This window comes from Arachis stenosperma, chromosome 2 (genome assembly GCF_014773155.1).
Source record: "Arachis stenosperma cultivar V10309 chromosome 2, arast.V10309.gnm1.PFL2, whole genome shotgun sequence".
NCBI classification, from domain to species: domain Eukaryota; kingdom Viridiplantae; phylum Streptophyta; class Magnoliopsida; order Fabales; family Fabaceae; genus Arachis; species Arachis stenosperma.
Window position 1 is genome coordinate 10,087,842 of NC_080378.1, and position 13,264 is coordinate 10,101,105.

Sequence of the window (13,264 nt, forward strand, 5' to 3'; positions counted from 1 at the left end):
GGTTCTGCCACCATAGATTAGGGTGGAGCTCTGCTGTACCTCAATTTCATACAATTACTATTACTTTCTATTCAATTCTCTTTTATTCTTATTCCAAGATATACGTTACACTTAACTTTGATGAATGTGATGATCTGTGACACTCATCACCATTCTCACCTATGAACGCGCGTGATTGACAACCACTTCCGTTCTACCTTAGGCCGGGCGCATATCTCTTAGATTCCCCAACAGAATCTTCGTGGTATAAGTTAGATAGATGGCGGCATTCATGAGGATCCAGAAAGTCTAAACCTTGTCTGTGGTATCCGAGTAGGATTCTGGATTGAATGACTGTGACGAGCTTCAAACTCCTGAAGGCTGGGCGTGATGACAAGCGCAAAAGAATCAAGGGATTCTATTCCAACCTGATTGAGAACCGACAGATGATTAGCCGTGCTGTGACAGAGCATAGGAACGTTTTCACTGAGAGGATGGGATGTAGCCATTGACAACGGTGATGCCCTACATACAGCTTGCCATGGAAATGAGTAGGAAGGATTGGATGAATGTAATAGGAAAGTAGAGATTCAAGAGGAGCACAGCATCTCCATACACTTATCTGAAATTCCCACTATTAATTTACATAAGTATTTCTATCCATTTTATTTTCTTTTTATTATTAATTTTCGAAACCCAAAACTATTTAATTTGCCTAACTGAGATTTACAAGGTGACCATAGCTTGCTTCATACCAATCTCTGGGATCGATCCTTACTCACGTAGGTATTACTTGATGACCCAGTACACTTCTGGTTAAGTTGAACGGAGTTGTGGAAAGAAAAAGCTTCTCTAACAGTGCCTAGAACATATGAATCACAATTTCGTCCACCAAGTTTTGGCGCCGTTGCCGGGGAACATCAATTTCAACAACAATTCAAACAATTGTTTCCAACCCACAATGGTACCAAGTTTAATCCGGCAACAACACCAAGTTTTTGGCGCCGTTGCCGGGGATTGTTCGAGTATGGACAACTGACGTTCATCTTGTTGCTCAGATTAGGTAATTCCTTTTCAAAAATCTTTTTCAAATTTTCTTTTTTTCGTTTTTCTTTCTTTTCGAAAAAAAATAAAAAATACTAAAAATCATAAAATCATAAAAACCAAAAATATTTTGTGTTCTTGTTTGAGTCTTGAGTCAATTTTTAAGTTTGGTGTCAATTGCATGTTTTTAAAATTTATGCATTATTTTTTCGAAAATCTCATGCATTCATAGTGTTCTTCATGCTTCAAGTTGTTCTTGATAAGTCCTCTTGTTTGATCTTGATGTTTTCTTGTTTTGTGTTGTTTTGTGTTTTTCATATGCATTTTTCGTTTGTTAGAGTCCATGCATTAAAGATTTCTAAGTTTGGTGTCTTGCATGTTTTCTTTGCATCAAAAATTTTTCAAAATTATGTTCTTGATGTTCATCATGATCTTCAAAGTGTTCTTGGTGTTTATCTTGACATTAATAGCATTCTTGCATGCATTCATTGTTTTGATCTAAAAATTTCATGCATTGAGTATTTTTGTTGTTTTTCTCTCTCATAATTAAAAATTCAAAAATAAAAAAATATCTTTTCCTTATTTCCCTCCAAATTTTCGAAAATTTGAGTTGACTTAGTCAAAAATTTTGAAAATTAGTTGTTGCTTACAAGTCAAGTCAAATTTTCAATTTTAAAAATCTTATCTTTTCAAAATCTTATCTTTTTCATTTTTTTCTATTTTTCGAAAATTTTGAAAAATTATTTTTTCAAAAATCTTTTTCTTATCTTTATATCATATTTTAGAAAATTAGCTAACAATTAATGTGATTGATTCAAAAATTTGAAGTTTGTTACTTTCTTATTAAGAAAGGTTCAATCTTTAAATTCTAGAATCTTATCTTGTAGTTTCTTGTTAGTTAAGTCATTTTAAAAAATTAAATCTTTTTCAAAATATCTTCTTATTAAAATTTTTATCTTATCTTTTTATCTTATCCCTCTCAAAATTTTATCTTTTTCAAAATTTGATTTTAAAATATCTTATCTAACTTCTTATCTTCTTATCTTTTTCAAATTTGATTTTAAACTAACTATTTGACTTTTTGTTTGTTTCTCATCTTTTTCAAAACCACCTAACTACTTTTTCCTCGTCAATTTTCGAAAATATCTCTCTCTTTTTCAAAAATTCTTTTTAATTAACTAAATGTTTCATGTTTTAATTTTAATTACATTTTATTTCTAATTTTCGAAAATTACTAACCCCTTTTTCAAAATTATTTTCGAAATTTCCCTTCTCTTTTCTTATTCTATTTAATTATTTATTTACTAACACTTCTCTTCACCTCTCTTCATCTAAAAATCCGAATCCCCTCTTCTACATTATTCTCTCCTTTCTTTTTCTACTAACATAAAGGAATCTCTATACTGTGACATAGAGGATTCCTCTTCTTTTCTTGTTTTCTTCTCTTTCATATGAGCAGGAACAGGGAAAAAGGCACTCTTGTTGAAATTGATCCTGAACCTGAAAGGACTCTGAAAAGGAAACTAAGAGAAACTAAATTACAACAATCCAGAAACAACCTTTCAGAAATTTTCGAACAAGAGAAAGAGATGGCAGCCGAAAATAATAATAATGCAAGGAGAATGCTTGGTGACTTCACAAAGCCAACGTCCAAATTTGATGGAAGAAGCATCTCCATTCCTGCCATTGGAGCCAATAACTTTGAGCTGAAACCTCAGCTAGTTGCCTTAATGCAACAAAACTACAAGTTTTATGGACTTCCATCTGAAGATCCTTATCAGTTTTTAACTGAGTTCTTGCAGATCTGTGAGACTGTAAAGACGAATGGAGTTGATCCTGAAGTCTACAGACTCATGCTTTTCCCTTTTGTTGTAAGAGACAGAGCTAGAATATGGTTGGATTCACAACCCAAGGATAGCCTGGACTCTTGGGATAAGCTGGTCACTGCCTTCTTGGATAAATTCTTTCCTCCTCAAAAGCTGAGCAAGCTGAGAGTGGATGTTCAAACCTTCAAACAAAAAGATGGTGAATCCCTCTATGAAGCTTGGGAAAGATACAAGCAGCTGACCAAAAGGTGCCCATCTGACATGTTTTCAGAATGGACCATATTAGATATATTCTATTATGGTCTCTCTGAATTTTTGAAAATGTCATTGGACCATTCTGCAGGTGGATCTATTCATCTGAAGAAAACGCCTGAAGAGGCTCAAGAACTCATTGACATGGTTGCAAATAACCAGTTCATGTACACTTCTGAGAAGAATTCCGTGAATAATGGGACACCTTAGAGGAAAGGAGTTCTTGAAATTGATGCTTTGAATGCCATATTGGCTCAGAACAAAGTGTTGACTCAACAGGTCAACATGATCTCTCAAAATCTGAATGGATGGCAACATGCATCCAACAGTACTAGAGAGGCAGCTTCTGAAGAAGCTTATGATCCTGAGAACCCTGCCATGGCAGAGGTTAATTACATGGGTGAACCTTATGGAAACACCTACAACTCATCATGGAGAAATCATCCAAATTTCTCATGGAAGGATCAACAAAAGCCTCAACAAGGCTTTAACAATGGTGGACGCAATAGGCTGAGCAATAGCAAGCCTTATCCATCATCTTCTCAGCAACAGACAGAGAATTCTGAACAAAATACTTCTAATTTAGCCAATCTAGTCTCTGATCTGTCAAAGGCCACTTTCAGTTTCATGAGTGAAACAAGATCCTCCATTAGAAATCTGGAGGCACAAGTGGGCCAGCTGAGTAAGAAAGTTATTGAAACTCCTCCCAATATTCTCCCAAGCAATACAGAAGAAAATCCAAAAGGAGAGTGCAAGGCCATTGATATAATCAATATGGCCGAATGCACAAGGGAGGAGGAGGACGAAAATCCTAGTGAGGAAGACCTCCTGGGACGTCCCTCAAGCAAGAAGGAGTTTCCTATTAAGGATCCAAAGGAATCTGAGGCTCATATAGAGACCATAGAGATTCCATTAAATCTTCTTCTGCCATTCATGAGCTCTGAAGACTATTCTTCCTCTGAAGAGGATGAAGATGTCACTGGAGAGCAAGTTGCTCAATATTTAGGAGCTATCATGAAGCTGAATGCCAAGCTGTTTGGTAATGAGACTTGGGAAAGTGAACCTCCCTTGCTCATTAATGAACTAGATACCTGGATTCAGCAAATTTTACCTCAAAAGAAACAAGATCCTGGCAAGTTCTTAATACCTTGCACCATAGGCACCATGAGCTTTGAAAAAGCTCTATGTGATCTGGGGTCAGGGATAAATCTTATGCCACCTGCCTTGTTCTCATTACAATTGGCAGACAAGTCATTGAGACAAGCTTATGGAATAGTAGAGGACGTGTTAGTAAAGGTTGAAGGCCTTTACATCCCTACTGATTTCATAATCTTAGACACTAGGAAGGAAGAGGATGATTGCATCATCCTTGGAAGACCTTTCCTAGCCACAGCAGGAGCTGTGATAGATGTCAACAGAGGTGAATTAGTCCTTCAATTGAATGGGGACCACCTTGTGTTTAAGGCACATGGCCATTCCTCTGTGACAAAAGAGAGTAAGCATGAAGAGCTTCTCTCAGTTCAGAGTCAAGAAGAGCCCCCACAGTCAAACTCTAAGTTTGGCGTTGGGAGGCCACAACCAAACTCTAAGTTTGGTGTTAAGACCCCATATCCAAACTCTAAGTTTGGTGTTGGGACTATACAACATTGACCTGATCACCTTGTGGCTCCATGAGAGCCACTGTCAAGCTATTGACATTAAAGAAGCGCTTGTTGGGAGGCAACCCAATTTTATTTATCTAATTTTTATTTTATTTTATTTTATTGTTATTTTGTGTTTTATTAGGTACATGATCATGTGGAGTCACGAAAAAAATATAAACATTAAAAATAGAATCAAAAACAGCAGAAGAAAAAAATCACACCCTAGAGGAAGCACAGGCTGGCGTTCAACGCCAGTAAGATGCATCTAGCCGGCGTTCAACGCCAGAACAGAGCATCATTCTGGCGCTGAACGCCAGAAACAAGCAACATTCTGGCGCTGAACGCCAGGAATGTGCCTAGAGAAGAAAAGCTGGCGCTGAACGCCAGTAACAAGCATGAAATTGGCGTTCAACGCCAGAAGCATGCTTTACATGGGCGTTGAACGCCCAGAACATGCACCAATGGGCGTTTAAACGCCAAAATGGTGTGCAAAGGCATTTTACATGCCTATTTGGTGCAGGGATGGAATTCCTTGACACCTCAGATCCTGTGGACCCCACAAGATCACCTCAGGATCTGTGGACCCCACAGGATCCCCACCTACCATATTCCCACCTTACCTCCTAATCCTATTTTTTGTGATTACTCTTCCCCATGTCACACTTCCCAACACCCTTCACCAATCACCTCAATTCCTCTTCCCAATCACCCCTTTCACCACTCACATCCATCCACTCTTCCCCATAAACCCCACCTACCTTCAAAAATTCAAAACTATTTTCCCACCCATTCCCACCCTAAATGGCCGAATACACACTATCCCCTCTCCTTATATATACCCTTCCATTCTACTTCATTTTCACACAACACAACCCCCTCCTCCATCACTTGACCGAACCTACACTTCCCCTTCTCCTCCATATTCTCTTCTTCTTCTTCTTCTCTTCTTTCTTCTATTGCTCGAGGGCGAGCAATATTTTAAGTTTAGTGTGGTAAAAGCATAAGCTTTTTTGTTTTTCCATTACCATCAATGGCACCTAAGGCCGGAGTATCCTCTAGAAAAGGAAAAGGAAAGACAAAAGCTTCCACCTCTGAGTCATGGGAGATGGAAAGATTCATCTCCAAAAGCCATCAAGACCACTTCTATGATGTTGTGGCAAAGAAGAAGGTGATCCCTGAGGTCCCTTTCAAGCTCAAGAAAAATGAGTATCCGGAAATCTGACATGAAATCCGAAGAAGAGGTTGGGAAGTCCTAGCCAACCCCATGCAACAAGTCGGAATCTTAATGGTTCAAAAGTTCTATGCCAATGCATGGATCACTAGGAACCATGATCAAAGTATGAACCCGAGTCCAAAGAATTGTCTCACAATGGTTCGAGGGAAATACTTAGATTTTATTCCGGAAAATGTGAGGTTGGCGTTTCACTTGCCCATGATGCAAGGAGATGAACGCCCCTACACTAGAAGGGTCAACTTTAATCAAAGGTTGGACCAAGTCCTTATGGACATATGTGTGGAAGGAGCTCAGTGGAGAAGAGACTCCAAAGGCAAGCCAGTTCAACTAAGAAGACTGGATCTCAAGCATGTGGCTAGAGGATGGTTGGAGTTCATTCAACGCTCCATCATTCCTACTAGCAACCGATCTGAAGTTACTGTGGATCGGGCCATCATGATTCATGGCATCATGATTGGAGAGGAAGTAGAAGTTCATGAGGTCATCTCCAATGAAATCTACAAAATAGCCGACAAGCCCTCACCCATGGCAAGGCTAGCTTTTCCTCACCTTATTTGCCATCTATGTTACTCAGCTGGAGTTATCATAGAAGGAGACATCCTCATTGAATAGGATAAGCCCATCACCAAGAAGAGGATGGAGCAAGCAAGAGAGACCCTCCACGGTTCTCAAGAGATGCATGAGGAAGCTCATCATCAAGAAATCCCTGAGATGCCTTAAGGGATGCACTTTCCTTCCAACAACTATTAGGAGCAACTCAACACTTCCTTAGAAGATTTGAACCACAATGTGGAACAATTAAGGGTGGAACATCATGAGCACTCCATCATTCTCCAAGAAATAAGAGAAGATCAAAGAGCAATGAGGGAGGAGCAACAAAGGCAAGGAAGGGACATAGAAGAGCTTAAGGACATTGTGGGTCCTTCAAGAAGAAGACGCCACTAAGGTGGATTCATTCCTTGTTCTTATTTCTTTCTGCTTTTCGGTTTTTAATGTTGTGTTTATCTATGTTTTGTGTCTTTATTTCATGATCATTAGTATGTAGTAACTATGTCTTAAAGCTATGAATAAATTCCATTAATCCTTCACCTCTCTTAAAAGAAAAATGTTTTAATTCAAAAGAACAAGAAGTACATGAATTTCGAATTTATCCTTGAATTTAGTTTAATTATATTGATGTGGTGACAATACTTTTGTTTTCTGAATGAATGCTTGAACAGTGCATATATCTTTTGATCTTGTTGTTTATGAATGTTAAAATTGTTGGCTCTTGAAAGAATAATGAACAAGGAGAAATGTTATTGAGGATCTAAAAAATCATGACATTGATTCTTGAAGCAAGAAAAAGCAGTGAACAAGAAAAAGCTTGCGAAAAAAAAGAAGAAAAAAATGGCGAAAAAAAATAGAAAGAAAAAGAAAAAGCAAGCAGAAAAAGTCAGTAGCCCTTAAAACCAAAAGGCAAGGGTAAAAAGGATCCAAGGCTTTGAGCATCAATGGATAGGAGGGCCCAAGGAAATAAAATCCAGGCCTAAGCGGCTAAACCAAGCTGTCCCTAACCATGTGCTTGTGTCATGAAGGTCCAAGTGAAAAGCTTGAGACTGAGTGGTTAAAGTCATGATCCAAAGCAAAAAGAGTGTGCTTAAGAGCTCTGGACACCACTAACTGGGGACTCTAGCAAAGTTGAGTCAGAATCTGAAAAGGTTCACCCAGTTATGTGTCTGTGGCATTTATGTATCCGGTGGTAATACTGGAAAACAAAGTGCTTAGGGCCACGGCCAAGACTCATAAGTAGCTGTGTTCAAGAATCAACATGCTTAACTAGAAAAGTCAATAACACTATCCAAAATTCTAAGTTCCTAGAGAAGCCAATCATTCTAAACTTCAAAGGAAAAAGTGAGATGCCAAAACTGTTCAGAAGCAAAAAGCTACAAGTCCCGCTCATCTAATTAGAATTAATATTCATTGATATTCTGAAATTTATAGTATATTCTCTTCTTTTTATCCTAATTGATTTTCAGTTGCTTGGGGACAAGCAACAATTTAAGTTTGGTGTTGTGATGAGCGGATAATTTATACGCTTTTTGGCATTGTTTTTAGGTAGTTTTTAGTAAGTTCAAGCTACTTTTAGGGATGTTTTCATTAGTTTTTATGTTAAATTCACATTTCTGGACTTTACTATGAGTTTGTGTATTTTTCTGTGATTTCAGGTAATTTCTGGCTGAAATTGAGGGATTTGAGCAAAATTCTGAAAAAGGCTGACAAAAGGACTGCTGATGCTGTTGGAATCTGACCTCCCTGCACTCAAAATGGATTTTCTGGAGCTACAGAACTCCAAATGGCGCGCTCTCAAGGCGTTGGAAAGTAGACATCCAGAGCTTTCCAGCAATATATAATAGTCCATACTTTATTCGGAAATTGACGACGTAACTTGGCGTTGAACGCCAAGTACATGCTGCTGTCTGGAGTTAAACGCCAGAAAAACGTCATGATCCGGAGTTGAACGCCCAAAACACGTTATAACTTGGAGTTCAACTCCAAGAAAAGCCTCAGCTCGTGGATAGATCAAGCTCAGCCCAAACATGCACCAAGTGGGCCCCGGAAGTGGATTTATGCATCAATTACTTACTCATGTAAACCCTAGTAGCTAGTCTAGTATAAATAGGAGAAGTTACTATTGTATTAGACATCTTTGGTCTCAGTTTTGTTTTATTTCTCATCTTAAGAGGCTATTGATCACGTTTTGGGGGCTGGCCATACGGCCATGCCTGAACCTTTTACTTATGTATTTTCAACAGTGGAGTTTCTGCACACCATAGATTAAGGGTGTGGAGCTCTGCTGTACCTCAAGTTTCAATACAATTACTATTACTTTCTATTCAATTCTCTTTTATTCTTATTCCAAGATATACGTTACACTTAACTTTGATGAATGTGATGATCCGTGACACTCATCATCATTCTCACCTATGAACGCGCGTGATTGACAACCACTTCCGTTCTACCTTAGGCCGGGCGCATATCTCTTAGATTCCCCAACAGAATCTTCGTGGTATAAGTTAGATAGATGGCGGCATTCATGAGGATCCAGAAAGTCTAAACCTTGTCTGTGGTATTCCGAGTAGGATTCTGGGATTGAATGACTGTGACGAGCTTCAAACTCCTGAAGGCTGGGCGTGATGACAAGCGCAAAAGAATCAAGGGATTCTATTCCAACCTGATTGAGAACCGACAGATGATTAGCCGTGCTGTGACAGAGCATAGGAACGTTTTCACTGAGAGGATGGGATGTAGCCATTGACAACGGTGATGCCCTATATACAGCTTGCCATGGAAATGAGTAGGAAGGATTGGATGAATGTAATAGGAAAGTAGAGATTCAAGAGGAGCACAGCATCTCCATACACTTATCTGAAATTCCCACTATTAATTTACATAAGTATTTCTATCCCTTTTATTTTCTTTTTATTATTAATTTTCGAAACCCAAAACTATTTAATCTGCCTAACTGAGATTTACAAGGTGACCATAGCTTGCTTCATACCAACAATCTCTGTGGGATCGACCCTTACTCACGTAAGGTATTACTTGGATGACCCAGTACACTTGCTGGTTAAGTTGAACGGAGTTGTGGAAAGAAAAAAGCTTCTCTAACAGTGCCTAGAACATATGAATCACAATTTCGTCCACCAAGTTTTTGGCGCCGTTGCCGGGGAACAATCAATTTCAAACAACAATTCAAACAATTGTTTCCAACCCACAATGGTACCAAGTTTTTAATCCGGCAACAACACCAAGTTTTTGGCGCCGTTGCCGGGGATTGTTCGAGTATGGACAACTGACGGTTCATCTTGTTGCTCAGATTAGGTAATTTCCTTTTCAAAAATCTTTTTCAAAATTTTTCTTTTATTTTTCGTTTTTCCAAGCTTTCTTTTCGAAAAAAATAATAAAAATACTAAAAAATCATAAAATCATAAAAACCAAAAATATTTTGTGTTCTTGTTTGAGTCTTGAGTCAATTTTTAAGTTTGGTGTCAATTGCATGTTTTTAAAATTTATGCATTATTTTTTCGAAAATCTCATGCATTCATAGTGTTCTTCATGATCTTCAAGTTGTTCTTGATAAGTCCTCTTGTTTGATCTTGATGTTTTCTTGTTTTGTGTTGTTTGTTGTTTTTCATATGCATTTTTCGTTTGTTAGAGTCCATGCATTAAAGATTTCTAAGTTTGGTGTCTTGCATGTTTTCTTTGCATCAAAAATTTTTCAAAATTATGTTCTTGATGTTCATCATGATCTTCAAAGTGTTCTTGGTGTTCATCTTGACATTAATAGCATTCTTGCATGCATTCATTGTTTTGATCTAAAAATTTCATGCATTGAGTATTTTTGTTGTTTTTCTCTCTCATAATTAAAAATTCAAAAATAAAAAAATATCTTTTCTTTATTTCCCTCCAAATTTTCGAAAATTTGAGTTGACTTAGTCAAATTTTTGACGTCGTTGCCGGGGAACAATCAATTTCAAACAACAATTCAAACAATTGTTTCCAACCCACAATGGTACCAAGTTTTTAATCCGGCAACAACACCAAGTTTTTGGCGCCGTTGTCGGGAATTGTTCGAGTATGGACAACTGACGGTTCATCTTGTTGCTCAAATTAAGTAATTTTCTTTTCAAAAATCTTTTTCAAAATTTTTCTTTTATTTTTCGTTTTTCCAAGCTTTCTTTTCGAAAAAAATAATAAAAATACTAAAAAATCATAAAATCATAAAAAAGATATATCAGAGTTTTTAACTTTCATAGTTACAAATGGTAGTTTACTCAAATTCAAAATAACATGACAAATTAATCAATTCTTATTAGTTGTTTGTGTAAAGTTAATTTACAGACTGATTTAACAAAACAACTATTAGAATTATACTTTCAAAATTACTATTTATTCACAATTTTTTTAACAATTAGGATAATAATGCGACATAATTAAAACAAATTAAAGAACCCTACTGAACACAAAAATAGAAGATGAACCTATTCATCATCTATCTCTGAAGTTGGAAATAGGACGCTACGGCACAATGGGCAAGAATGTGGCGACTCACAGTTGGCACAGCATCGGAGCCACGGGAGTAAGCAGCGATTATGAAAAACATGCGAGCAATTTGTACGAACAATATCTACGCTAGAATCTTCATTACCATGGTCAAACTTCTCCAAACAAATGGTGCATTCAGCATCATCATCTTGCTCATCAGAATATTGAACAACATTGTACGAAGTAACATGAAGGTTCACAACAATCTCCCCCGTGTTGGAGTCACACCTTCTTGCAGTTTCGACTATGTTAGGTAAAATTTGGTCAAATAGTTCAGGAGACACAGATAGTGAAAAAAAGATTTTATGTAACAAGATTGTGTCTTCTCTGCTGAGGTCTGTGAGTGGAGTAGTACCACTACATAGGATGTCTGAAGGAACCAAGATTGCTTCCATGGCTGTAGTTGTCGTAGAAGAAGAGTGAACCTCAGGAGCTGGGTTTGAGCTTTCAATAATTTGGATTAATTTTTTGGTGCAATTGAAGGTGATGGAGAAGCAATCATCGAAATCAAACTGTTGTGGTATGGATGGATCTTTAATGGGAGTGATTTGCAAAGAAGAAGAGGGGAATTCCATGGAAACGTATTATAAGAAGTTATTGGGGGATTAGGAAATTTTATAAATTCGAAGTATTAAAGTCCCATGAGAAGGGTTGAAAGGAGTATAAAAAAAAAGAATGACACAATAAAATTATGTAAATTGTTTCACCAAAAGTATTTAAATAGAATCTCAATAAACTAATTAAAAAATAAAATAAAATAATTTAATTCAAATCTTTTAAAGATAAGATAATTAAATTGAAGTTTGATTTATTTTAAGATAAATTAAATTTATTTAGTGTAAATTAAATTTAATTAATTTGATTTATATTGAATTACAAATGAGACAATCATATAACAATTCAATTTAAGACATCTACTTAATATTAATTCTCATTCTATTTATTCATATAATTTATTCAAAAATAAAAGTTGTCTTGTATGAATATAAATACAGATTTCTCGTGGAGTAGTTAAAATAAGTGTCCAAAATTAATTATATGTAAAAAATTAAAAATGAATAAAAATATTTTAATTTTAGATCAATAAAATTAAATGAACAAAATGATTTTTAACTAATGATTCTTTTCATATATTTATTTTCTTTTTTATTTATAAATCTACTAGTAAATATTAAATAGTAGTACTTTTTCACTATAAATTTGATGGTGAATCCTTCAGTATTATAAAAAAAAGTTAGATATATAGTATTATTTTATATTATATTGTGGTCAATTATATTTGTGTAGCATTGTTGTACTTTTTTTTTTAAAGTAACTGAATTTTGAACTCCTTACCAAAAGTAATACAATCGTTGTACTAACTAACATGAGTTGCATAATGGTTTTAATTAAAAAAAAGGGTTTTATTTCTAAAATTGTTGAACAACTAAATTTAGAATATTTTTTAACTATGTAATAAATTACATCAAATCATAAGGATTTTTTTCTAATTTTAGTAATCGACACTACATTAACTCCTAAATTCAAGCAACAAAATTCGGGTAATTTTTTGTTCAAGAAACCTTAGGGGAAAAAAAATTAGGCACTTGATTATTTTACCAAAATTCATTTTTTCATTTTTTCTTTTTTTTTTTTTATAGAATTTCCCAGGCACCCTTCTCTCCTAGTTCCTAGAGCATTGTCATAGGAACAAAAAATTTTAACCACAAGAATACTAACACATGCATAGGAACAAGAAAAACACATTATAGTGATAATGGTATTAAAATTGCATAGACCCCCTTCCAATTTTTTATTTTTTTATTTTTTTATTTTAGGTGATGGGAAGAAGGATCCCTGCTTATAACATTTCATTGACAAAACCATTTGCATATTTTTCCTTTTACTTTTTAGGTTTGATTACAACTATGGCTATAATCACAACTCTATGTAGTATTAGATTTAGAAAAAAAAAAAAAAACATCCAAAAAATATCAGAATTCAACTGGCACAAGTCCTTTGATGAATGCAACTTCTCCGGATCAAATCCCGGAAGCCGTGTCGGGCGAGATGTCGCCGGATCGGCCTCAAATGTCAAATTTCATAGTAAAAACGAACAACAAAGATAATAACTTGTTGGAGAAGGAATTACTTTTTTCACTCATAAAATTAGAAATTAAAGAGTTAAAATTATTTCATATGAAAAATGCAATTTCTAA

At 35.8% G+C, this 13,264-nt stretch overlaps 1 protein-coding gene across 1 annotated transcript; it reads right to left on the reverse strand.

Annotated features, from left to right (window-relative positions):
• Positions 1-11,002: 11,002 nt before the first annotated feature.
• LOC130962517 (E3 ubiquitin-protein ligase RHA2B-like) lies at positions 11,003-11,641 on the reverse strand. Its single transcript, XM_057888723.1, has one exon. It carries the CDS (start codon positions 11,639-11,641, stop codon positions 11,003-11,005), a length of 639 nt encoding a protein of 212 aa, XP_057744706.1.
• Between the last annotated feature and the right edge of the window lie 1,623 nt (positions 11,642-13,264).